Genomic DNA, 27,993 nt, shown 5'->3' with positions numbered 1-27,993 from the left:
CAAGTGCTTTGCATCTGTCTGTCCCAAGCATTTTCGCTGTCTTTTGGCTCTCCAGGCTTGAATCAATGCTCTGTACTGCCAATGTACATGGAAATGCAAGAAGCAATAAAAAAAACTATTCTGCCTCTGAAAGCTGCCCGGCTCAACTGTCTTCCATGCATGACTCTAGCACAAACAGGTCGAAACCTTCGTAAAACAGCTTAGCCCAAGGAATGAAGAGATGAGAGACCTCAATTAAAGCAGTTCAGGCTTTGTTGCAGGGGTAGATGAAGACGATGGAGATATTCAAGTGATAGCATCGGCTAGTTCGTTATTCACACTTGGGCAGGAACAGCACTAAGGACATAAACAAAGATGATGGCACACAGAAAATGCCACATTGGGCTGTGGCTTGCAATGTGTAGTTTTCCATGTGCCTCCAACTTTCTCTACGTTCTTGGTACTGTTCCCGTCTGAACCTTGAAGATGGAAAACAAGTGATTCTGACCATCACCTATAGTTTTCTCCACATTGTTATCAGACTACGTCTCATTCTATTGTGACATCAAAGCATGAGAATAACGGCAAACGACAGCATTCCCAGCCCCAGATGTGTTAGAGACGCACTTCTGACAGGTGTGCACAGGTTGCGATATCACTTGGCTCTTAGACAATAGCATGTGAGAGTTGCAACCTGCACCATTATTGCTGTTAAATGTGAATAAAATCAGACCTAGTTCATACCAGACTCTTGGAACTTTTTGATCTAGCATAATAATGGCATAATTTGGCCTAAGAATGTGGTGAGCTGAGCCAGTTACTACATGTAGCAAACAGAAAAAAAGAAAACAGCGGTTAATACAAAACCACTGTGTCTGTATATTTGTCTCCCACAATAAATTTTAGTTGCTAGTCCAGCCTTGTCCTGCCATTTTCTTTGTCTTGTTTTCGTATTTACCACTGGTTTTCCCATTTTATACCATATGGCCCAGTGTTGCTAAGAGTTACTCTCAGGTGGATAACAATGATTCCCTTTTAACATGTGAGGCTAAGTCTACAAAAGCCGCTGCCAAGCAGAGCATGCGTAAATGAGCGCGGACTTGCATTCGCTCAGTGTTTCGAGCTGTTTATTAAACACAAGCATGGGTAATATTGCACTCACTTAAATTGTGCTCACGCCTGTTGCTCAAGAAGTAAAGACACTCGATGCAACACTAAAAATACACGTGCACTAATGCCAGCAAATTCATATGCATTCCAATCGTGCTGCAGCACGAAACAGCAATGCTCCAGCAGTGCCGAAGATGTCCTCAAGATAGAAAGAGACAAACAGGTCTTCCACCCTGCTCATTTTATGCAATGATTTACAAGCTCGCCAAACTTTTGCCCATGCTCCAGCAAGTTGCCATTAAGGGCATGGTACAAAAGAATGGCATACATGCCAGTGTTATTAACACACGCAGCTCCACTTCACAGTAGTAAAAATAAATTCCCAGAAACGCCTACTGCTCCATCTCTTGAAAATTCTGCAAGGAATGTGTCAGTGTCAAGAATCATTTGTTTTTAACAACGTCTGAGAATTTATGTTACTGGATTTGGCACATTCAACTTTACATATAGAAGTGCACTGAGGGAGAAAAACCTAGAACAATGTGTATTCAATGGAACAGCATTTATCAGCATCAGTAGAAGGTTCACAGAACGAGCGTGGAAAATTTGAAAGACGATCTGGGAGCTTTCAAATGCAATAACTTTATCATTGTCGCTACAAGATCAGCAAGCACTGTTGCTTTCCAGTAACAAACGGCACGCGCGTTATCAGAAGGGGCACTCCAAAGGGTGTGAACTGTTCTATGTTGATAACACGCGTGCCGTTCGTTACTGGAAAGTTCCGGGCTCGCAGCGTTTAAGAAAGGAAGCGCATCAAGGAAGATAATGATTATTGTTGTGTGGCAGCAGGGGCACGCCAAAGGGTGTAAACTATTCTTAGAGTGTAGAGGCACAGCTTTAAATTTTGAATTCTGTGGTAGAAAAGTTGGACGATGCGGCCAAAGAAAAGCTTTCCAAAGTCACACGAGAAAAACTCCCGACATCCAATGGGTGCACTTGTAGGAACACCGAATTGCGATCACGACTAGGACTCGGAACGAGCTCTTGGGTTTTTCACCTCTTCTGTCTGTAGAAGTGGAGTGCCCATTCTCCAACTGCAAGAATCTCAACAAGGAAAAGACGCAGACTGTGTGAGCAGACGCTCGGATGCTCTTAACAATTTCCTTCGTTGGTAGAGACTAGAGCTGCATGTGTGTTGGCTGGCAGAGCATGATAAGCAATTTAATACATATGAAAAAAACTAATTGAACCTATTCAGTGCTGCAGGAATTGTCCAGGAACTTGTCACAATTTTATGTCTGTTTCCTGCCCTGATTTTGTCCCAATTTCAGTGATACTCCATTTAAGTTTATCCCAGTTCTACTGATAACTAAGCCCACTTGGCTTGGTTATCAGTAGAACTTGATAACTTGGCCCGCATTGCGCCAAGAATAAGCGAACAAAGTTAAAAAATAAAAGAATAATAAAAATGAGATATAATTGTATAATACCATCATGCTCACAAACCAAGCCACCCCATGCAAACATTTACAATAAACAACACAGGTTTGACAGAGAGTGTCCTTAAGTAGGAGGGCAAGCCGTTTATTGTACTGACACTTTGTATGGCTGTAGCCACGTCATGCAGGAAAAGCTAAATATACCACTGGGACAGATAACCATACCTAAGCATAATGGCAGCACAAACAACTTTGCATTATAGACACAGATGGAAAAATTTTTCTCTGCACCACTACTGCACCCGCACCATGGAAGAAGGTTTGAACATTACATGCGCAGAATTACAGTGGGGAGTAAATTGAGCCCAACAAAATGGGAGGAATGCTTCCAGGGTCAAAGAGTGCCACCGAGACCTCCTCAGGCTGCTGGATAGCCGATGCCGACGCTGTGCCCAACGTGCTCGTCCATAGTGAGGGCCTTGACAAGGATTTCGGCCAGATCGAACTTCGAGATGGCCCGGCCAACCGGAGCGTCATTCACCATCTTGTAGCCACCCCGTGCCGGTTCATCTGCAAGCATGCCCACGTGCATCGGAAGCTGTTCACGGACATGGTTACTATGCTAGGGAGAACTCTGTTTATCACTGGACGTAAAGCAGTTTACAGTGCAGCAAAATGCATAACAGTTTCTTGAGGGGATGGAATTATGCGGAATTCATCACAAAAACAATTGAACTTTATGGAACCTTAAGGCCCCAATGGCATCTTGAAGGACCAAAAGCAACAGTTTCTTTGAGAGTTAAAAAAAAAAGTGTTGCCCTCGACAATGTACCAGGTTGATTTTATTGTGAAAGGTTGAAAAAAAGGACTTGGCAACCGAACGACCACTAGAACCCACCAAGTTGCTGACCATATTGAATTTGCTTGACCTTTGAGCTGCAACAAACTTCTGGGTAGATGTCCAAACAAAATAAATTGAGTTTAGGAAAAAATGAAATTAAAGGGTTTACAACCATTTCATTAGATTTAAGTGCTTTTCAGGATTTTGAAAGTTACAAAAGGATTGAGAGATGGTGCCACCATCCTGTGTGACTTTTTCCGTCTCCACAGCCCTCCTGTTAAAGAACTCCAGGTGGTCCAAATTTCCGGAGTCCCCTACTACGGCATGCCTTATAATCAGAAAGTGGTTTTGACATGTAAAACTCCCTAACTTCTCTTTCTCCTCTTCTGTCTACACACATTTTACATCCCCGTCTTTATGTGGCCACACCTATTCCTGTAGCCTGGTGCTTAATAAAACTGGTAAGTATTTGTTTAATAAATGTGCAATGTTTTTTTTTATTGCCCTAGTAAAGGAGACAAACACTGAAGACAACAATTTTTTATATAAGGGTTTTCAATTACAACAGTGAACCCTGTTACAGCCATCGTGTGTCCAATGGCACATATTTGGGCCAGCAACATCAATCAATCTTTCAGTGTCAGAATGCTCCATAAAGTTGAGTACTGCCTGTGCCACTGATTCAAAAACAAGCCATCCTATACTACTGGGTCACATTTGCATGAATATTTATTTATTCAAAAGAACCTTACAGGCCCTATGGCAGGGCATAAAGTAAGGGGGCATTTTAAACAGAAAAGATATAAAAAGTACAAATTTCCAACAGGAACAGCGCTATAAAAATATTGCCATGTTTACAGGTACAATGTGTCCGTGGATATAACGATGGGGGGGGGGGGGGCTAACAACTAAGAAAATAAATACATGTATTAACAGTGATTCTAACGTCAGCAGTAATGCAACAGTCATTTGATGTCAGATGTTTGAGTATGGCATGATGGCTCTATGGTTTTTAGACTGTCTGCGCCTTCAAAGTGCATTTCAATACATAGCCAGGCTGCCTTAACATGCTTTTAAGAATCAACAGAGTTTCTTTTAATCATAAGTTATGTTTCCTGCTAGACGAACCAGTTTCACTCAGCTAAAATCTTGCTTTATTAGCACATTTCCAAGGCTCCTATGAGAATTCTACTAAACTCACAAAAAAAATTATACATAGTTTAGCAACAATGGGACAGCATGATAAGCAAGTATATATTAATATATAATTTTTCCAAAGTGGATTAACATTTCACATCCATGGGAATGATGATGTACAGTTGGGAATGAATGTTTTCGGATGGCAGGATTGGAGAAAAAGTTGAAAAATATTTCCACAGCCTGGTACTTGGATTTCCAGCTTGTAATAATTATATGCAAACAATGTTAAGCATTGGGCTAGTTGGTGCTGCCTTAACAGTGTTTTCCCTGCGCATTAGACATGGACAACACAATGGACACAGCGAGTGCTGGACCAACAACTGAACTTCATTTTCCTGAGCCCAGCCTTGAATGCACTTTGTGCCAAGAAAACAGAAAAAAGAAATCAACCCAGCGATTTCGCTAATGTACAATGAGTCATGTATAAATGGTCAATGCATTTGACCATAGACCGGACTTTCGTTGACAAACTGTGCTTACTGCTATCATTGTTCTTTGAGTGTCTCTTGTGTTTCTGGGGGCACAAGTTTGCACAATAAGTAGTTTGTAGATTTGCGACTCGCAGTTTTTACAGTCTTTTTTTTCACCATCACCACAGCATGAAAATATCACAAATATAGATACATAACGAATTATTGGACAGAAAGTAAAGCTAAAATGTTTCTCGTGTGATAAATACTATGTGCATATAATGAATATCAGATATAATGAAGATACTTTTTGTGTCTGAGGCGAGTTCACTATAATGTGGTTCAACTGTTGCAACAGCGTTTATTTTCAAACTGATTGAAGCCCACTCTTTCTTATAGTGCTACGAAAACTACAGCATCCATTTACCTGCAATGTGGGGCGGAAAGATGGCGACCCATTCGCGGTCACACGCCTTGAGCGCTTCGTACATGCGCTCATGGTCCTCTGTCAATGGTATGAACTTTGGTGGTACCTTGGCACGTTCCCAAAACAGGAAGGCTGCATGACATGTTGCACAATGAATTAAGCATTCAGCACTCGAAAAAAAGAAAAAAGGAAAAGAAAGAAATAGCAGGCCATGCTTTCTGGGCTCCTTATGATTCCTAAGCTTGCTGACAAGTAAAAAAAATTGGGTTCAAATCTTGGGTCAAATATACTTGTAAAGATTTCCCTACTTCATAAAATATGAGTGTTGGATGTATACTTAATGCCAGCTATATACTGAAGAAAATCATTTTGATGTCCTTTATCACACACGTTACTCCAGGAGTTCAGTCTGACTATGGGACCTCCTTTTGTATGTTTTGACCTATAAAGTATATGTGAAATAAAAATTGATTGATTGGCTAATTGACTGATTTGAAACTTTCAAATTCAGAATTCAAATACGCTTAAGCTCCATTTTCACGTCTACTGCAGTGCGCTTCTTGCCATTGAGAGAACTGAGAAATGATCAAGGATGCTATGGTCATGGGAGGCCACCTAGGCCCAGAAGTCAACATTTGGATCAAAGTCGTCCTACCATCGTAGGTATAGTCAGAATAGTAATTTCACATAATATTTAGAAGTAAATGTAGTGATTCACGCTTTTATATCTATCCACAAGTGACTGGCTCTCAAAACACAAGGACAGTCGATGAACACCAAGTTGAAAATATATTGCTGATCTGTGTAGCACAGCTTTGTAAATTAGCGCGAGAAAATAAGCAAGCATATATGTACTCCCATGAACAAAAATATATGAGTCAGGCACTCTTAGATAAAGTCAATTTCCTTCTCTGTCTATGAATGTAACTTGAAAGTGGGGACTGCAGTGTTAAGTTTTCATTGAAAACTTTCCATTGTACCTGCGAATTTCAGTTTGTGTGCGTGAATTCAGTTTAAGAGTGCGTGGTCTGTATATTTTTCCTCATGGGTGCAGATAAATATAGCATGCTCACAACACAGAGGCAACTCCTACTACATGTAGACAGCCTCCTAAGCACCAAGGATGCTCTCTTCATGTGAGGACAATTTTCAAGAATGACCGTGTCTGGAAATAGGGAGTGCTATGTCCACATGTCCTGACCCCCATCTCATATTTGTGCTCTCTACTCTGTCACAAAAACTGATGTGACAGACCTTCGATGCATTGTTGATCTAAGATCACGAGTTTCATGCTGAAGGATACTCAGGCACCACATCCTAAAATATTCTAAAAATCTACATACTCAGATGTACCGGCCACTTGTTTTAGTAGAAACTTCGAAGCAAGCAAGCACAGAAAGAAAAAATAAAGTGAACATCGTAATGAGAAAGAAGTGGGCATCTTTTCTCAACCCCCGCTCCCAACCATATAAAAGCCTGACATTTTCTCCAAATGCTCCACATGTAGTACACAAGGGCTGTGTATTTTGTAATTAAAACTGCTAAGAATTTTGAGGTTTTGCAAGCCAAAGACACAACTTGATTAAGAAGCACACCGTAGTGTACCACTCCAGACTAATTTTGACCAAGTGAGGTTTGCATAAGTGAGCACAGTCGAGTATGCACGAAAGAAAGTATAACAGTACTGTATCACATTCACTTTCATCTGCTGATTGGCACAAGTGGGTGTGTCAAATATTCACGTCACATTTGACATCAGTGCGTGTACGTTCATTGTCCTATCCTGACACCAGCACCTCATGCTCTCCGCTCTCTAGATTTACCCCTCTGTTTGTCAGCGCACAAATGTTCCAAATAATTTCGCCATTAAGAACAAGTGCGGCGGCCCAACCCACACCATGAATGAGTCCTATGTGTCAAAAACGAGAAGAAAGGGGGTTAACCGAGGGGCCCGATTATTAGTCCTATGTGTCAAAGTCATAAATGTTTGAATTTGCAACTGGTCAAAATTGGTACTCTCTTTCTGTCTGGGGTGTGACATCATCCAATAACTATCCAGAGCTCAATCTTACTGAGAAACATGCTCCACAGGCTACACAAGGCTATTATGGCAGATCATGACATCTTCTTGTAATCGTTGCTCTTTCACAAACACATCATTCTCAAGGCAAATGACATACATTTACTTTAATACACCCGCTGTCATTGTCTATATTCTCATGTAGATGATCCTGGGATCCTGCGCTGTCATCCAAAAGACTGCCTGCTCTTTCTCTTCAACTTCCCGAATTCATCACCACTTTTCATGCCTATTCCTATGCACCTCTAAACAGGATGGTCACCGGAAAAATCTGTGTAGATATCAAAGGTAACAAGTACCACAGAACAGAAGCAAAAGCAAAGAATAGGTGGTGTCCAAATTCACGTCTCGTAGGGTGGCACTCTCTGGTTTTAAAATGCAGGTCTTAAAGGCTTTTGTTGGTCGAAGGCACTGGACACGATTTTGGGAGCCAGAAACACGACATAGACATCGGGTTTTAGACAGGCTGCAGTGCCATCTGGTGGCACAGAATGACACCACTGCACCAACACTATGGCCTTCAACAACGGGTGGTGCAAAACAGGTCCGTGCTCGTACAAAACGTTGATGCGATTGCAGTTGGAGCATGGCGCGCATCATTCCAGTGGGCACTGAGTGCAGTACAGCTGAGTGAAGCAACCAACAAAGAAAAAGGAGGCAAGAACCGGGGCAGCAGCGGTAGCAGAATTTTATTTCTGATAACTCTACTCATAAGCAGTGCATTTTAAAGCTCAATGTTGAAAAAAATTCCTGGGAAGATGCCCTTTCCTGCCAGGCAACATTTTACATCTCTCATAAATGATGTTAGCCACTTTTTTTTTTTAGGCACTGGGTGAACAGAACAGATGGCGCTGCTAATAGGAAGTATGCACACTAAGCTCATTCTCACAAGACAGTGTTACAAGAAAACTCTGTCTGTAGGAAAAATAAATATGTTCAAGCTAAGGTGAATATAGAAGTAAGCTGGTGAGATATAAACAAAGCTTGCTCTGCCCCACTCACAACACAAGTTTGGTAAGCTTAGGCTCCCTCCCAAATGAATGAAAACTATCAAACCTACCTAACCAATAAGTCAGAGTCCGTTAAAAACAGAGCTGCCTTGTATACTTCAAGTAAATATCACCAAAGTTGTAGTGTTACAGAAATAAAACTAAACATTTCTTTTCTGCCTCTCAAAACACAGCATTCTGTTACTGTCATATATCTGTTACATAAACATATCAATAGCCAGTTGGCTACCCCATTTTCTTTCAAACAACCAGAACACATCATGACTTCGAAATCACTTGAAAGTTTCAACTTAGCTTTGTAAAAATGTGCGCCTTTACGTTATCTACTTAGCCTCATGTCATTTCATTTTGGAGTGATCCTCTTGATCTCATAGCACCCATGTATTACAGATGTTTCTTGTGAAAATTTATTTGTAAATTATGTTTTTTCATAGAAATACATGCATTGTGTATTTTATTCCTCGCTTATTGTGGAAGCTTGTTCATATATATATATATATATATATATATATATATATATATATATATATATATATATGTATGCACATATCGGTCACAAATTTAGTTCCATTTTGTCTTCAAGTTACTGTTGAAATTCCATATCGGTTGTGTAGTGCTGTATTTTTCTTCATTAGTGTAATACTTGGTGCGCCAGCCTGTGTGAATAAATAAATGTGTTCACTTGGACTTTCTCATACTTATACTAACATGTAAATTTAAGTTTAAATGAGAGGGCTCATAAATGACTTCGCTGCTGTGTGCCTGTACATGGCCAAAAATAGCTAAAAGCACACAAATAAGAATTCCACCGCGGTTACACAAGCAACACACAAAGCATATGTAATGACTTACACGATACACAGACCGAGATGCGCTTTACCCCGTGGTCAGACATTGACTGCAGGATGTTCTTCAGTCCATCAGACAGAGCGGTAGTGGGGCCTGGAAAATTACCACAACTGTATAGGCATATGTACTTCCAATGGCTCTTATTTAAAAGCATAACAAAGACAATGAATAATATGTTTTCAATGTCAAATTGGTGCCTCGAGGTATGAAAGGAGCATCGGCTTCCACAGTCAAGGTTTTCATTTAAACCCCCAAAACATATGCCACTATGTCTGATGACTTGGATGATATGTAACAGCTTACATACATTTGCTTCTGGTGCTCGTCCTTCCGAGAGCAGGTCTTGAGCTTGCCATTTCCTTCTGTGAGAGTATAGGTATTTGTGCACATGACTTGTTTTTGCAAGTTCTGCCCGGACTGTCGCAAAGAGCGCCCACCACCCAAGCATCCCCCTCAGCCCTGCTGTAATGGCCGCGCACTTCACAAGACACAGGCTGCGCCGGCACATCATCACCTGCCATCCGGATAAATGGGTATCCCTGAGACGGCCTCCACGGCCTCTTCCACAGCATGGCCTCCCCCGAAGGGATACCTCGTAGCTTCTCTGACTGCGGGTTGGCTGCTACTGGACGGCAGCCCGCCGGCACCGCCTTGGGAAAGCCACCTCGCCAGCCTGTGCCCCCTGCGGTGACCCAGAGACTCTGGAGCACCTTCTGCTGGCATGCCCTGCTCACCTGCAGCACCGGGGCCGACTTCTGCACGAGTTCTCCTGTCTGGGGCTCCCATGTTCACCACAGGAAGACATCCTCTTCCCCAGTCGTAATCAGCTACCAGCCTTCCCAAGTGTCGTCGAGTACTTCGACTTGTCAGGGCTCTCGGCGAGACTCTAGGAAATTTCTTCAAAGATGAATAGCCTAACGGGTATTCACAACCTCGGGCCTCCTGATCTGCCTCAACTTCGCTTTTGCTGGGCCACCTCCTATGGTCTATCACCAGTCCACTCCTCCGGTCGAAGACACTGGGCCTTCCAGGCCGGACTGCGCTGCCGCTGCCATGGCGACTCTCTACCTTTCTCCCCACCCGCCCCTATCTGCTTCACTCTCATATCCTTCCCCCTGCTGGCGCTGAGACGTGCTCCCGCAAGGGTTGCAGAAGATAGTGCCAGCCTTTCCTCCTTGCCCTACAAGAACCACTTCTCTCTGCCCAGTGTGAAGGTGCCTCATAATCGATGCAGCTCCATTCCAGCTCGGTGAACTGTGTGTTTCGTAACATGACCGCTGTGGTGAAGGCACTACCATATTTGACTGCATGTTTTGTATGCTGCCTCCTATTAGCTGTGGGGTAAAAATCGTTTTTCGTTTCTTGTAATGCCTGCAGTCAATTCTTGTAGTCAAAACTAACGTGTTCGTTTTGCTTTGAGCTGGCCAGTCAGTTTGTTCTATAAAAGAAACAATGTCTATAGTTGTGCACAAAATCGATATTTAATTGCTCTGTAATTCATGGTTCTTTCGCTTTTTCTTTTATTACATTGATGTCAGCCCTTTGTCAGCATCTTAAAGGCCGCATTGCATAGTTGTGTTCTACAACACAGATGGCAGCAATTTGTCAGTGCTCAAAAACTTTCTGTAATCACACGCTTTTTGCACCTTTTGGCAGATTAAGAACGATGGTGTCAGCCACTGACAGCTCGCATGCAAAAGAAAGTGGCTGCTCAACTCTTTCTTTGGTGAAAAATTTTGATTTGCAGAATAGTTGATATTGAAACAGGGTAAAATAAAATATTTTTCTTTCTTTCTGACTGTACCGTTTATGGTAATGACAAGTATATGTATATATTGCATAGTGAAGAGGTAAAAGAATGTTTTCACGCTTAAAACATGAAGCAGATTGGATGAAAAAAGCATTAGAAGGGTTTTTGGTAGACTGAAGTTTGAAAGTAAACCTTAAAAAAATTTAGAAAAAAAATTAAGGCCATGACTTAATTTTCATCCAGGCATGGTCACAAAGCTGGCAAAAACATGCCAGTCAGAAATGAATGATTGATGACATTGTTTAAAAAGGTGTGTCTGCTTGTTTTACTGAAACAAGATAGACGTGGCAACCCTAGGCTAAACAACACCCTGACTGTATGTCGTTGCCGAAGCAGCACTGGGAGTTGCACTCACTTGTGTCGTTCCTTGTGCCGAGGACAACCACGACGCCATCCTGGCCCTTGACAGCCTTGTCGACGTCCTCCTTCTTCAACACGTCGCCCACAACCACGTGTTGAGCTGTGGTTTCCTTGGGCAGCCGAGAGGCATCTCTCACGAGTACAGTCACCTCGTACCCTGAAGCAAGACATTACAGAAGTGGCACACACAAGGACTGCAGAAGCGTACTTTGAGTGTGAGTAAAAGAGCCGACGCTCACTTCACCCGTGCGTGCCTTAGGACTGACCTTAGCACTGTTGGCAGGGCAGACGCTACCCCTCCTCCTCCCCTCTCTCAATATGTAACATGTGGGAAGAGCACTGGGACCCCTGGCAACTGTCCTTAGTGGTTCTTGGGTCACTGCACTATGGTCTGAACAGCCTGCGAATGAAACACTGCAGTGCTGCCTTTTCTCGAGAACTCTGGTGCCTGTTCACTCCCTGCTCCTTTTTTGACAATGAAGAATTACTATGCACACAGCAGTCCATACATGATTAAAAGTGTACTGACATGACCATTTATGACGTCTCATCTTTTTACATTGAATGCAGACACAAGCCCACTAAACACTAGAACAAAAAGGGCAGGTGTCAGGGCACCCCAAGTTATTAACTATAATACTAGCTTCTTCAAACCAATTTCAGTTTCAATACCCAGAGAGCAGATATGCATCATGATACATTGGCTTGCTCCGTTCCCATGGTTGCCGTTGCTGCCACATGCGAGCACAGACATAAAATACTTATTAATATCTTTAGGAGCAACATCATACATAACCTTATTGCATCTTGAGATCAGTAGATTTTGTTCCATCATGATAATGTTGATGACACCAGGGTTGGTGTTCCGAGACAAACTTTAGTGTCATAATGAGACATCTTACAAGTGTTTCCCTACCTTTACACTTGCTAAGTGTCGTCTTTTCATGCGTGAAGAGTGAGAGTCTCTGTGAGTTGGAAAACATTATGAGCGAGTACTCCTTCAAGAGTAAAGACTTAAGGGTGCTGAATGTTTGAACCAAACTGAACATTGTCGCCATCAATTTGGACCTTGAACCTCACATTGAATGTAGGTAATCTCTACATTCGCAAATTCAAATAGCTTTCAGATACTTCATGCCACGAACATGATGAAATGGAAGCTATGACAGCTTTAATCCCAGTTGCGGTGAATGTGACTAAAACTCCCATAGTAGACGACACTGCATCAACCAGGAAGCCAGGCCTTTCCAGGTATGCCACTAAATAATTTGCCCTCATATTAAGCTCACACATGGCATTCAGCAGTGGAATATTAATTAGTATAGTTATGTGGTAATTGCACAAGTGTTTCCTTCTCCAAAATAAATTTGAAATACACATTTGCTGCAGTTGATGTGAACCCGCAATTTAGTCTTGTTTGTACAAACAGCTGTCCAAATGGCTGTGAAAAACGCAAGTAAACATCATATCATATCACGTCAGTAAGACTCCTCAGCATTATCCTGATAATGTATGATGATATATGTCCCAAAGCGTACTCCATATGCACACAAACTTCTCATGTGTACGTAATGCTGAAATGAGCGTTAAGTTAACCACGCTTCACGCTGTGAAGCGTAATGACAAAAAGTTGCCAATTTTGACCAAATAGGGTATGAACATTCTTCTATGTTAATAATTACAAAGGTTGTTCATTAGTTGAAACTTGTTTGAAAAGTATTTGATATTTAATGCACTGATGTTCTAATTACAAGCACATTGAAAAATTGCGTGCTGACGAGTATTCACTGGAACAATGCATTTTGCCACAAATTTTAGAGACATTTCTTGAAACTGGTGCTATGTAAAGAATTGCTGTTAAGTGGACATCACTTTCTTCAATTTCAGAAGGCACATGCATCTTAAAATGTATAATTACAAAGTTAATTGGTAAACATAGGTTAATTAGTTGACATCTCTCTGCCATTTGTCTTGCGAGTATATTAGTGTCTGCCTTTAATCTCTAACTAATCCAGCAGATGGGAGAGAGTTACGATAGCTACCATAAGAGATAATAAGTCTGTTTCCATTAAAATAGATGAACAGGTATACCTGTCACGGAAGTACGGTCATTGATAGAGCTGGAACACTATCCTTTGCAAGGTGCCATGCATGCTGCTGTGACATTTGTTGTGATTAAATGGTGTTCAATTCAGTCTCCTGCAGCCTCTTGTAGTTTAAGCCTGCATAGCCACATTTACATAGTTTAGTTGAAAGCTAACATGTTAAAAGTGAGTGCCACATCATCAAGTGGCATTAGAAAATCACTTTAAAATTGGTGCTGCCTGGCAAATGACAATTAACATCCATAAAACTGTCGTTATGACTTTCACTAATAAAGTGACACCTTCTGTTTTTACTTACAGAATTAATAAAACTCTCATTCAGAGCAATAGTGAATGTAAATACCTCAGTGTTGTTTTCACACCCAGTTTGTCTTGGTCCAAACCCATAGATTTAATAACTTCAAAAGCACTGAAAAAGTTAGGCTATCTGAGCCACACATTCCCACGGGATACTAAAGTACTGATGTTTAACTCTCTAATCTGGCCTCTACTAAAATATGCTACTCCAGTCTGGACTCCATATAAACAATGTGACCTTAGTCACATTGAGGCCATGCAAAAGAAAGCGATTTGCTTCATGTGCTGTAGGTTCAACAGGGATTTTTCACCTTACACAACACTTTCATTACCACGCTTGCAACCACTCTCAGATTGTCGACGCACGGAAATACTGAAGTTTCTTCACTGCGTTATTAACTCCTCTTGCCGGATTTCTTCAGATAATTACTTAACTCCTGCTAAACTAATCCTATAAGTTGCCATCAGCTGAACATTGCACCTTATTTTGTCCATACAGACACCACTCAATACTGTTTCTTTCCATGTGCAGTTGAATATTGGAATTCTTCGCCTGGTACTACTTGTTCTCTTCCTTTAAACTTATTTTTAGAGACTACTGAATAGGTAGTTAGTATTTTCATTTGGTCTGTGCGGTTCATATTGCCTCTATTATTTGTCATTGTTCTGAATTTCACTTACCCCTGCAACAGCCCAATAGGGCTGCAGTACATACAAATAAAGATAATAATAATAAAAGTTTGCAGACTTGGCCTGCACCCACAGCAAGAGTTGGGTGCATGTGCACAATACAATGGAAAATAAACCTTCGTAGATGCATGCCAGTACAAGCAGCTCGTACATCAAAGATAGCAAAGCGACTTCTCACACTCTTCAGATGTTCTAGGGGTCTACCGTGCCACTGCCACGAATATACTCAAGACTTTGCAAACACTTCGTTATATCTAGTGCGAGCTTTGAATAAGCTCACACTGGATATATTATATTTGTCCTCACAGTACAGAAATGTAAAACAAATAAAATAAGTCCAGTGCGAGCTTATTCAAATGCTCCATTATACCCAAGCTTATTATTTCTGTACTCTACACTATGTCCGAACCATATTCCTGTGTGCTGTGCCCAGTGGCGTAGCAACAGGGGGGGCCGGGGGGCCGTGGGCCCCGGGTGCACGGGGCCAGTAGGGGGGGGGGGGGGGTGTCATATACGTCTGAAAACACCCGAAAAGTGTCGATATCCTCGCCTTCCTCGACTACACCCGGGGGGGTGGGGGGGGTGACAGAAGAGCTAAGGGCCCCGGGTGCCAGACGACCTAGCTACGCCACTGGCTGTGCCTGCCCTAGCAATGCTGGTGTCTGGCTACAGCTTCGAGCGGCCTGGTAGAGCTAAGCTGCTGGTTGTTCACAATAGTGACGGTTCATTACTGCCGCCAACTGAATATTCTAACCGTTACCCTGGCCATGGGACTGCTTTCAGGTTCCAATGTAGGCAGTGTTGCTGGGCGCTCTCTGGTTGACATTCGATACCAACAATGCTGCCACATGAAAGCTTTTGCGGACAACCCCCCTAAAGGGCCCAGTCATGTTTGTTCTTTCTCCTTGAGTTGGTCAGATCTCTTCAAGGCGATAATCGGCGTTGATCGAGCAGGAGGCAGGTTGGAGGTAACAAACTTGAAGATATATTGCAGCGAAAATGTTTACACAGTCAAATTAAGAGTTTGCAGAAGAACACTGATGACTAACACAAGTAACAGTAAACAGCACCTTACTCTTCTATCTTTTCCTAAGTTAGAGCCTAGGAAAACTGTCCCATAAGACCAACCGAGTTTCACTGTTCGACCACCAGGTGGCTATGGCCCAGACTAGCGTTGCATCCTATGGAGTCTTACTGATCTATCAGTTTAGCGATTACAGCCTAGACTGAAAGGAGTGTGTTCCAGACAGCCTTTTAAGTACACTTCAGTGAACAATGAAAGGGGGAGGTGACAACTGCTGGCCCGCCTCAACATTCCGCTAACCAATGCAGTTACAGCTGAACTTAAGCCACCCCCTACTGGTTATGCCTAATCTCGTTAGCAGAGTCAGACTTTGGAGAAACCTTTGGCACTCTCTCCCATCATGGCTCTCTCTCTCCTTTTCCCGCACCCTTAGCGATTCCTCGCTGCATGGGTGCCTGCACTTTCTGTCGTCACATTTCTGTGTAATTTATCTGCAGGCCCACTTTCATAGAATACCAGAAGTAACACGTGCACTGGCAATTCACAAGTACTCAGTCAAAGCAGCATCGTCAAATCCTATGCTGTCACTATGTTGGCCTCTATGAGCTTTTCGCAAGTGGCCTGCTCTTCAATCGGGGAACCATTGGCACCGTCTCCGCGCAGGTCATACACAGTGTAAAACATGCTTGCCATTTTGGGTCCTTTGCAGTAGGCATGTAGACCTGACAAAAGAGTGTGTGTAATCATTGCCCCCACTCTTGGTGACAGTGTCAATACTCCCACATTCTTGGCTAGGGATCTATAGGTAAATTACCCCTGCATTCGAGTGCTTCACGTACAGTCAATTCCCTTGCAGAGAGAGAGCAGAGAAAGTGATTCTGTGCTTAGTACCCCAGGCTGCCTATTCTGCATGTTTGAGAGATGAGCAGCTTAAAAGGCCCCTAAACCACCCCGAGCTCAAAAATTATTGGCTGATGGGTACTCGCCTACTTTTGAACATGTGGGCACAAGAATTGTGTGCCAGCGGGAGAGGGCCACCCTGACGCACATCTTATGGGATTGCACCAAGTTCCCCGATGAAGCTTCGACAAGTACAACGATTCCGCTGCGACTCGCGGCTGCGGCGGAATGCTACGACCACGAAAGCCAAACCTGGGCCATCCAGCAGGTCTCAGCGGCTCTTGAAAGACAAAGGCCGAGCGAAACCGACGGAACGTTGCCCCTCAGGGCGACCGACCGCGGGAGTAACACGCGCTGGAGTTGAGTAGAGACCACCCGCTGAGAAGACGTCAGGGCCCGCGTCACGGCGCCATTTAGTCATGGTGTCGTTCTGCAGGCGACTACATGAAGTTGTTTCTCTCTCTCTTACAAATTATGCATGCAAACACTCAACAGATGTTCCTGAAGAAAGTGGGCTCAGCAGAATGTTTTTTGATAAGTTATCAGCCATAGTTGTAGAAACTAAGTGCATGTTAGATGCTACCATAGTTTGTCTCAATGTTAAAGCAAACAATACTTTACAAGTGTTGTGACGGAAAAATAATTGAAACTGAATGCCAAAATTTGTGCAAGGCAATGCGACGACTTCATGACATCCTGGTGTTAACAGCATAAAACGTAGACGAGACACGAGACGAGAAGATGACACAACAAGCGCTTGTGGTGTCGTCTTCTCGTCTTGTGTCTCGTCTACGTTTTGTGCTGTTAACACCAGGATGGAAAACCAACAAGCCCAAGCTGCTATTCTAGCAAAATACATTTCATGACATCGTGTTTCCCCTTATGTACAGTAGTACACTGGCCCACAAAGGCAGAACATATACAGCGCACCCTTTGATTGCACAGAGTCACTATGTGGTTGCATGTTGCAGTAATCTATGATCACAAGTCATTGCTCTTCCTAGTCACCCCGAACGAACTGGTAGTAGTGCTGCCAATCATCTTGGACTATGTTGCTAAGAGCATTACCATTGGTCGCACATCTTGCACATGCCAACGGTGATGCAAGAATAAGTGAGTGCACATAACACATACGTAACAAACAAGATTACCAGTTTTTATTTCCTGCACAACCATTGGAAGCGCACAGACGCCACCTCACTCCCCAACGTAGTTGGGCTTCCTCTTCTCTTTGAAAGCGTTCAGCCCCTCAACCCGGTCCTTAGACTGCGTCACTTGTACATAGTACGCCTTTTCATAGTCGAGTCCGTTGCTAATAGGCACGTCCATGCCTTTGTTAATGGCCAGTTTCGCCATCCTGAGGGCGATGGGTCCCTGTGGCCTAATCTCCTCGGCCAACTGCAGAGCCCGCTGAAACGCGGCGTTCCCTTCCTTGTTCTGTTCGGCCACGTAGTTGACCAGTCCGATGTCCTCGGCCTGTTCGCCGTCCAGGACCCTACCGGTGAAGATGAGCTCCTTCGCCTTGGCTCTCCCGACCACACGGGGTAGCCGCTGGGTGCCCCCGGCGCCGGGTATGATGGCCAGGGTGGTCTCGACCAACCCCATCTTGGCAGAGTTGGAGGCTACGCGCAGGTCGCAGGCCAGGGCTATCTCGAGTCCGCCTCCGAGAGCGGCACCGTCCAGGGCCGCGATGGTCGGCACGGGCATTTCTTCGAGGGCGACCGTCGCGCCACGGAGTCGGGCGACGAAGGGTGCGACCTCGCGGAGAGGCATGGCCGCGCGCTCCTTGAGGTCGGCGCCGGCGCAGAAGACGCCCGGCACGAGACTTCGTACGATGAGGACCCGGAGGGAGTCGTCGTACTTGAGGCAGTCGAGCGTCGCCTCGAGCTGCTTGAGGAACACCTTGCCGATGGCGTTCTTGGCCCGCGGTCGGTTGAACCCGACGACGGCGATTCCCGACTGCTCGCCGGTCAGCTTCTCGACGACGATCTCGTCCGACGAAGTGGGGAAGCTGGAGGCCTCGGCGGGTTGTTGCTGCGAGAGGTACCGGCGCGCGCCGCCGCTGCAGCCGATGCCGACGCGGGCTGCCGGTCGCTGCAGCAGCAGCGTGCGGACGAGGAGAGTCGACACCATCGGGCTCGTCGAGATCGGCACGCTTCCCTCTTTTCGCACGTAGTCGAGAGCCTCGTCGTCTATACGAAAAATCAACGCTCACGCCTCCACCGAAGATACGAAAGCAGACCACGCCACTCGCCGCTGTTGCCACAGGAAGACGACAATGCTACAACGCAAAGCCAATAGCCACAGGCAAAGCCCCAAAAACTACCCCGCTGATTTCCTCCCTCCACGCCGCTGATACAACCTCAGAGATCCCGCACCCAACGATCTCGAAGTCTGAGAAAATGGCGCCAAAAGAGGCTACGCCTCCTCCCCCTACTTTGTGTGTCCGAGGCATGGTCGTCGAGAGCGCGTATGAGCAATTACAGCCGTTTTCATTTTCTCCTGTTTAGAAAGATCTAACAGAAAGTTCCACACGTCTCTGGCTGGCAAGCGGTCGGGCGGGGGGGAGGAGATGCGACATGTAAACATGCATGTCAATGCACGTGACTCAAGGGAGGGGAGGAACCCTGCTAATAGCTGAGTTTCTTTTTATTCATTCTTTAATTCAAAATCAAGAGTTATGAAATTAAGGCTTTAGCTCTCGTCTAGGAAACGGGTAAAACGCAGATAGTAGCAACCTTGGAACGCCGAGAAGGAAGTGGACGTTAAAATCGGGTACACTGGATCCACACAAAACGGCCAGGCGGTGATCACATCGGTTACAGTTTTCACTTGTTTTGATGTGCATATATATATTTCTTTTTTCAGCAGATGCATACACAGCTGCAAGCTGCAAGAGATCGGCATATGTATGTAATTCACGCTCAAAGCCCGATACAAGTGACAATTAGACCGGCCGAGGTCGGGCGTACCGGATGAAATAGTCGCGCAGCTTATAAAGCTACGTCGCATATGTGGAGTGACGGGTGTACTAGGGGCATTGCTAGGGGACATGATGGTTATATATAAGTACTGAAAGCAATATATAGACCCGGCTATAGAAGCGATTAAAATAGTGACAAAATCGTTGTTGCGGCACACATCGTAAACTTCCACCACAATATTGCGCCTAACGGCAATAGTTTTAGAGTGCGTAGTACCCAAAAAGCATGCGCAAGCTTGAATTAACCAACCAAAAATACTTTTCCGAGTTAGTACATATTCGAAACGAGGACACTCACAGCGCGAAGACAGAATGTGTCGGTTGAGTGATGATAGTGCTCAGAAAACCGCATCAATTACCTTTCTTCAAGGCGTAGTCAAGCACGGCTTGTCCTGTGAAACCAGTTGATCCGAATATAGCAACTTTTTTAATCGTAGGAGCCATGTCGCGCGCGAGCTTTCGCGATGCGTGCAACCGAACTTGTTGAGTACTTCCACCTGCTCCGCGTTTGCGCTGCAGACGATAAACGTGTGTCACGTGTCGATCTACTCAGAAAGCCACCATAAGAGCACAGCCGCGGAAAAGTTAAAAGAATAGAGTAAAAAATTGTAAGGCATAATTTAAACTTGTATTGGTACTTAATATGCTTTCTGTCGCATTAGTGAAAAAGAGTGGAGAACAATTTTCGTTTTAAACGCTAGAGGGCGGCACAGTCGCAATCAGTGGGTGAAAAATGAGTTTTGTTTTTGTTTCGAAAGGGGAGGCGGCTGCTACCAGAAAAACGAGACTAGAGCAGAGCACGTTCGGTTGGTCGCTGACTCCGCAACGCGCGCCGTAGAGTGCAGAGAGCAGGATCTGGCCTTACCGGTACTCCAAAAGAAAATTCCTATCCCTGCCGGCCTACGGGAAGGGAACAATTTTCATTCCACAGCGCCGGGTGGAGTGCCGGCCGCTGCCCGCGCTACAACGGCGGCTACCGCCGCTACTGCATGACCAGAAGCCCAGCCAAGTTCAGAGCCAAGCCTGAAAGGAAGAGAAGGCGATCCGTTTAGTCGGTCGATCCAGTGGTCAGCAGCATCAGGAGGTGCACGACGACGGAGGATATCGGAGTGCGTTTATGTGCTGGGAGCTTGTGCTCGGTGAAAAATGAAACGCGGTGCGATGAGTGGCCTTTGAGTGACCCCGTGCTGTTTTCTGTGTTTTCACGTGAGTGCGAAGTGATCGTGTTCTTCCTATTCGTGCGTCGTCCCAAGGGTCTGCCTTGTCTCGCCAGATCTTCTCGGAGGAATAATATGGATTCGTGAGAGCGCACCATGCTGAAGCTGGCCGGCCTATGATGGCATCCCTGTCGCCTACGGATATCTCGCGGCGAAACCCCCAGGATGAATACGAACTGGTGCAGCGGGTCGGCAGCGGGACTTACGGCGATGTCTACAAGGTACGTAATGTGGCCCCGGGTGCGCCGACCCTATCTGGCTCGCGTTTTCGGTTCGCGACGTGTTTATCGCCGGGCCGAGCTAGGTGCGTCGCTGCGCAGTTATCCCCGCTTCGAATGCCTCGATCCCGAACCAAACCTGAGAATCTCGGGGCAGCCTTCGACTGCCTCGCCGAGCTCGATCGACTCCTCACCTAGTCACCTAAATACAGCGCGGCGATCTGTCTTTTTGAATTTTGTTTCCTCGACGCGATTTCGTAATGAGCCCGGCTTGGCTCAACTCTGACGAATAATTGCACGCTTCTGGCGACTGTCGTTGCGGCCGTCGGTAAGACAGGACAGGACGGCCCCAAGTAACCAGTCACACAGCAGCGATTGTGCTACTTCTGTGTTTTTTTCTTTGGCTCGGCGAGCAAGCGAGAGCGCAGACGTCTGTATTACTGGCGCCTTGCAAAGTCGCTTTGCTGGCTTGCTAGGCCTACAACATTTCTGCGCGCTGAAACGTTCTTAGCGAAACATTTCGTTCTCGGACCGCATCCATTCCTAGTGTTTATTCAAGAGACTTGGACGGTGTCGAGTCCCTGAAACCGCTTCCGTTTGTCCTCAGTCGAGAAAAGTTTTGGCTACGAACTGCGATCCTTGTTGACATCCGTGGCAAGACAGACTGGTCCTTGCGACTGGAAAAAATGTTTTCTTCGAGTATTGCTCTCGACAACTTGTACGACCTCTCATGTGCGAAAACAATGAATAAACTGGTATTTAGAGAAATTATCTTGTATCGTTATTACTCTGTAAAATGGGGCGGTGTCCAATCGTTGCAGGCAGGAAAAGCAGAGGATATTGGTTTCTGTTTTATCTTTGCTCCGGTCGGGAAATGACTCGATAGTGGCAGCTTGGAGTGATATGATCGTTAAATGATTAGTATTACGCTCAGTCGACCGTGGCGTAACCTACCCTGCGCGAGATAAGATTCTGAAGAGGTCGCGCCGCCTGTTGCGATGAGGGTTTTTGTATTTTTTCGGCCAGTTCGTTGAAGAGATGCACCCTGAAGCTGCTAGACGTGTCCTGGTACTATTGCTTGTGGCTACACTCCATTAATAATAACAAACACGTAAGTGGTCCAAAAAAGACGATAGTTGGAGGGCGCATAGCGCCAAATGACAATTTGATTGTTTTGCGTTCGAAAGGAACACAGAACAAATTAAGTGCTTCGCTGCGCAGGTTGAATTTAGAAGAGGTGAAATGCAAGATTGCATCATTATGACTGTTGGCCATTGGCGCGTAATGGTAAGCATCGTCGATCCGGCGATAGGAGAATTAAGTCGTACGAGTGGAGCGGCATTGTTTGAGAAGTGTTCCTAATCTAGGGAACCGTGCACAATATAATGAAAGTACTTTTCATATCTGTCGAAGCTGTTCATAGCGTGACCTTACCAGTCTGCCAGTAGGCGGTGGCTCGTGCTATTCAGATAACGTCGAATTTGCCTGAACTGCAGATCCTGCAAGGCTACCGATGGTGGCCTGTTGGTGAATCATCAGGAACACTTTTGACGCAGCGCGAAACTTGACACAGACATAAGAAGGCACATATAACAAGACAACACACGGCACAACTAGCAACAATGTTTATTCTCAAAACCAGACCGCTTATGTGCCATGTACGCCATAGCAGACACAGATCACATGGAAGCACTAGGGAACATGCACGATGAAAGCCACACTATTGACCAATATTTATGACCCACGATAACCTACCAGAACAGTTTGTCACCGCAGACGCAGACAATCTAGTTCCTTTGGGGACAATGCTTTCGCTGTGTGTTGTCTTATGTCCATGTCATGTTGCATAAAAAGTGTTCCTGCAGATTCTGGCTACAGTCGCCTTTCACTTGGTTCCACATTTGGCGTGGTCAGCATGAGTGGTGTTTGAGGCATCCGAATATTGTGTTTAGCATTGGTTTGTTGTAAAGTCGGTCTGTTGGAATTGGGGGAATTAAGGTCCCACGACAAGAATACCACGTCTGCTACTACTCATCCGCACTTCTTTGTTCAAATAAAATGAGGTTAGAGACTATAATAAAGGTCTATGCACTGGCACGGTAGTCACGCCTGCGTTCAGAGTCCGATACCTTAACAAGTCGCCGGACCCAACCTGTGGATCTTGCTACACAGGTGAGCCAGCCACAGCAGACCATCTGCTATAGACATGTCCTGGCCTATGCTTACTGTTGAGAATCTTTGCTGGGCTGCAGTACAGTGCTAAGTCGTCAAGGTAAACAACTGGATCCTCCCAAGAGGGACCCCTGTCCACTGGAAGGTGATACACGGCAGCTTGCCGCTTTACCTTTAGAAGAGCGTAACAGCTCACCTATCCTAGGTGCCCAACTGGAAACACCAGAGGGGTTCCCTTTTATATAGATACACATGTATATTTTTGTTCATGTTTTTCTCTCTTGATGAAGGCGACCACAGTCGTGAAAGTATTGCAAAACACATTGCTTGCTACTCTAAAGAGGAAGAGGATAACTTGCTGATACATTGTCACACTTTAATTAATGATGAAATGGCGCCGCATAGTCAACATATTTCATGACAGGATTTAACAGGCTGCAGTCCTGAAACCTGGGCTACGGAGTCACAAAGAGCATAGGTATAGTTTCCTACAAATATTGCTAAGAGGCAACTCTGATGCTGCCAAGCATTCCACTACTGCTGGAGTGATGGTTGGTACAAGCATTTGTTTAATATTTGTACTTTGGAGCATCAAATATCATTGTGGCATTATTTATTGTGCATTTCTCTTCAGCCATTTCCAAGTGCGTATAGTTTTGTAAATGTGGCAAAGCAGTAAGTTTCTGCACACATGCATAATCATTGTGAATTGTTATGTTTCTAATGAAATAGTCTGTTGAAAGTGATAAATTTGTATAGTTGCAAAGCCATTTTAAGCCAAAGGATAAAGTTTAGGCAAGTCAAAGTACCATCTACCCTACTAGCTGGGGTGATCTAGGCAGTGCCAAATTCCTCCATATTGTAGAATATGTAATCTTGTCGGCTCTGACTGGCCTAGGAGGCTGCTTCAACCTTTCTGATTGGCCCAAAATGTCGCCATTACTGAATTTCACAACGTCTGCAATAGCACGCCTGATTTAACTGCCATGATTGCCGATTTCGTAGACGCTAGCGCCAGATTTCGCTCAAGTAATTTTTCGGGGAATCTCTTATGACCAAGCGGCCATCTCAAGCTCCCGTAGTTTCCATCGTGCCAGCTTCTATCCTATCAGATGAGCGTACACCAGGAAGTCAGTGGCAATGATGAGCCAGGACCAAATGAGCGGGGTGACTCGTTTAAAAAGACCTCAAAGTAAGCTTTGACATTTTATCCACAGAATGTGTTAAAAAAGTACAAGGCTTCTCCGAGCTACACACACCATGGGAAGTGGTCGAATACTGAAGCAGCACTTTAATGAACAAAAAGCAGGCATCGTTGTTGATAACAGTGTTACCTCATGCTAAACAATGATGTTGTCAAACTCTAGGTGGCTGTTCTTATTCTGTCAAGTTGAATATAACAGGGATCACCCTAATTTGCTTTCAAGAGTTCATAGGAGTGACAGTGGAACAGCTACACGAAGCCATTTGGTACATGTTGCCATGCCCTCCTCCGATAATGTCATTAGGCACGGCATGAGTGATTGTTGACTGAAAACAAGATTGGCAATTACTTTATTTAGCCGTTCAAGAGTTTACCAGTTCAGGCTGCCTGAAAGTTGGTGCGATAATGGGTGTGAGGGTGAATGTGAATATATAATAACCACTTCTGCAAAAAGTAAATTAATTAAAAAAGAAGGAGAAAGCACTGGTAGCCATAATCGCTGGGGAATTCAGTGAACGACCTGAAAAGAACACAGCCTAATTGAGATAAAGCAAGTCATTTGGTTTTCTGGTATCGGCAATTCCGACTAGGATCCTATTTTTTCTTTCAAATGTCTTACAGTTGCAGCTTTGTAGAAGGTGGAGCCTCTGTTTTGACAACTGCGCTTGCAGTCACATTTATCGCTGTCTTTCATTTTTCTTTTTTTTTTCTTTTTGCTTTTGTAACTTTCACACTCTCTCTATATTTCTGACTGCTTGCGTCCAAGTCACCCACTTGGGCTCTTCTGTAGTTTGTTGAGAGGCAGTTATGTTTTGCAAGAATAGAAATTCAATTGTGAAGACAAATTCTAATTTAGTCTAGGTCTTTCTTTTGTGTGTCTTTGTGGCTAGGGGCGGGGATAAGGGACACTCAAGACAAAAAAGCTGGGCCCTACTGGCAAATGACTTTTATAGAATACAAAGTGAAGCCCCTCTTTTAAAGAACTGGGAGGAAAGCTTGGTAAGCCAGGGAAAGCAAAAACAAACTTTGCATTGGGTGCGAAATTTGAGAAATAGAACTTTGACCTTCATTTTCTCTTCTGATAGTCAACCTGATTAGAAGGCGCGGGAACAGCGCGATAATCGAAGACGGAGACAAGAACGGCACCGCGTGAGTGCGGGCTAACTGCTTACTGCGGTGCGAAGTAAGTTCCGTAACAACGCGTTGGTTTGCCACGCGACATCTTTTGAGAGAGCCAGCTAGCACAACCTCGCAACTTTTCGCAAACATGTTACCGCGGTGTTGGGGACAATAGTTCCGAAAGAGCGACTTGTCAGTCTAAAGTTACTTGTGCTTTGTCTTTAAGTTTGTTCCGTTAAATGTTTCCTGGACCCTATTTTCTCCACCTGCTGCCGGATCTCAATTTCCCACTCTGCTGTCCCAGGCGAACAAATATTTGCGCAAGCTGAAAGTCCGTGCTGGCCTCGCAGACCAACCGTTATGCGCCCGCCTCGCCGCAGGGCAACCCGCGCCGCCGCGTGGAGGTGCGGGGCACGCGATGTCGTGGTAGTTGCGGACCGCTCGAGTGTCCTCCTCCCAAAGGGCGTGCGCGCTGTGCAGGCACGGCCCGTTTCGGTGCGCGACGAGAATGCCGAAACGCTGCAGGAAATAAGTATGCCACCGCGGCGTCGTTGGTGACTTAAACGCACTCCATGGGTAGTACACACGGCGTTTCAGAAAATGCGTTCGAAGTTAAAAAAAAAACGTAGCATAGAAAAGGTAAGTAAGATGCCACAGCTAAGCGATTTCTTCTTGACGGGTATCACTACAGAAACGTATACGCTTTAAAACTACTAGATGTATTTATTAGAGTGGTAATTACGAAAATTGAATGTAGCTGGAAAAGTGAGGTCATGTAGCGCTTAGGTTGAATGGACAAGAAAGACAAGTCGCGTGCTACGTCGCGACCTATCACGGGACCTGTAGCGCACGCCCTGTCGTCTTTCTTGTCCCTCCCTGTCAAGCCAGCGCTGCGACTTTAGTTACTGCAACGAACCATACTAACACCCCAAAAATATATGTACTTGCCTGAAAAAGTTAGGCCACCCACCTTAAAGCGAGGACTGAAAACCCGCCATCCCAGCAGCTCATAACCTGTTCCAGACAGGCAAGGAGCTGGCTCTGCTAGTTTCTGCGTCGTGATGGGTTCCACTCGGTCTCATCCAGAGTGCCGAGACTGAACTCCTCCCGTGTACACAGAAGCCGAAGAGCCCAGCTCAAGCCCCTTCATCCAGGCACCACCGCCGCTTTTGTCGAAGAAAAAAAAAAAAAAAGAAAGCAACGTGTACTCGAATAGCGCGACTATTACGCCCTTAGCGGGTGACGTCACTGCTTACGTCTCGCCGTCGAGTGAGCACAAAGCGGGTGAGGTCACTGATTGGAAGTTCTGCATTATAGGAGGATCAATGGCCTGACTCTTTCGGCTTAGAAGTTGACTTGCGTACATGTCAAACTATAGTACCTCGAATAATTTGAAAATGTGACAAACGCGATCGAGGGACACTTGCTCAATTGTCGCATCTTTTCTATCCTTATGGGATTTAGAACGCTTTTCCTGAAAAGCTTCGTACTTGTGCGGATGATCGTCCCTGTATCCTTTCCTCCGTCGCAAGCGCGACGTCCCGCGTAAATTGCTCGACTGGAACTCGTGAATCAACTGGGCTGTCGCCCTAATCGCACCTAGGTCCACCATAGGAGAAACTGGCGGAAGCAAACCGCTATTGGCAGTAAATCGACCAGTAATTCGTCCCTCCTGGTCATCTGTTACCCGGCTGCTCCCCGTTTCAGGTGCTCTTTCGCGCGGTATTTTCGCCCCCGTCCTCTCGTTCTTCTATCGATCTTTTTCGAAGGTTACGAAGTCCTTCCTCCTCGTTCTCCTCCTGCCGTCTTTCTAATACGCGCACCCGACGCTGTTTAAGCCGAGTGTCCTCGTTTTCCTGCTTTTCCACGCAGGTGCACGCAATTCATTTCGTCGGGCCTCTTATTCCGCGCCCCGGGGCGCCTTTACAATTGATATGCTTCAGTACCGGGGATCGACCGCTCAAAACTGCAGCCTGCTCGTCGTTATTCGGTTGTTGAGCCACCGCGATGCAGGGGGTCCCGATATAGGCGAATGTGGGGAGCAAGTCTGCTTATAACTGTCCTAAAAGTTCGCTTCGTGCGGCACTCGGGATTCAGAGGTGACGCGTACGACGAAACGACTTCTCGAATGCCGGGAACCGGCGGCGACAAGTGTCCGAATTCACGCCCCAGCGACCAGTGCCTCTTGAGTAACAGAAAGTGATTTAGAAGGATGTGTGCCCTCTGCGATCTGAATATACCGGAAGTTGTTACGGAGCCGCAGAAATGTCGTAGCCGCCGTGTTGTACGCTTAGGTCTTAAGGAAACCGCCGCTGTGTGCCATGTAGAACTGAATAAACTCTTCTTGGAGCAAGCGGTCGTTCCAGGCTTGAGAAATCCATCGGTCGCCCACTCTTGATCAATTCTATTCTAGTTCCCGTGTTGCTGCGGCTCCCTTGTCTTGTTTGGAACTGGGCCCTACCGGCAGGGCTTCCCTTCCTGGTCGGTTATTCTCCCACGTAATTTGTATGTTTTTTACCCCCTGATTTATACTTTTTGTGGTCCATTTA

General features: G+C 45.2%; 3 protein-coding genes across 12 annotated transcripts in view; 1 reads left to right on the top strand and 2 right to left on the bottom strand.

Moving 5' to 3' along the window:
• Positions 1–1,313: 1,313 nt before the first annotated feature.
• Positions 1,314–20,031, bottom strand: LOC142587453 (flavin reductase (NADPH)). Its single transcript, XM_075698490.1, has 5 exons — positions 19,874–20,031; positions 11,511–11,672; positions 9,349–9,438; positions 5,407–5,538; positions 1,314–3,098 (listed from the first exon to the last, which is right to left on the bottom strand). Exons 1-5 carry the CDS (start codon positions 19,956–19,958, stop codon positions 2,947–2,949), a joined length of 621 nt encoding a protein of 206 aa, XP_075554605.1. The 5' UTR covers positions 19,959–20,031; the 3' UTR covers positions 1,314–2,946.
• Positions 17,667–18,910, bottom strand: LOC142587452 (methylglutaconyl-CoA hydratase, mitochondrial). The gene has a single exon (XM_075698489.1). It carries the CDS (start codon positions 18,662–18,664, stop codon positions 17,729–17,731), a length of 936 nt encoding a protein of 311 aa, XP_075554604.1. The 5' UTR covers positions 18,665–18,910; the 3' UTR covers positions 17,667–17,728.
• Positions 20,032–20,317: 286 nt separating the features above from the next.
• The window catches only part of hppy (MAP4K3-like protein hppy), a 242,874-nt gene continuing 235,198 nt past the window's right edge, over positions 20,318–27,993 (top strand). For 5 of the 10 annotated variants that reach the window (XM_075698488.1, XM_075698486.1, XM_075698484.1 and 2 more), the window contains exon 1: positions 20,318–20,952. In XM_075698488.1, the coding sequence (XP_075554603.1) occupies positions 20,848–20,952 (105 nt within the window). In that variant the 5' untranslated portion in view covers positions 20,318–20,847. The remainder of the gene's footprint in view (positions 20,953–27,993) is intronic. The other 5 variants (XM_075698480.1, XM_075698487.1, XM_075698485.1 and 2 more) reach the window with 2 other exon arrangements.

The sequence above is a fragment of the Dermacentor variabilis genome, chromosome 7 (genome assembly GCF_050947875.1).
Source record: "Dermacentor variabilis isolate Ectoservices chromosome 7, ASM5094787v1, whole genome shotgun sequence".
NCBI lineage: Eukaryota > Metazoa > Arthropoda > Arachnida > Ixodida > Ixodidae > Dermacentor > Dermacentor variabilis.
This window is presented reverse-complemented; position numbering and strand designations above follow the sequence as displayed.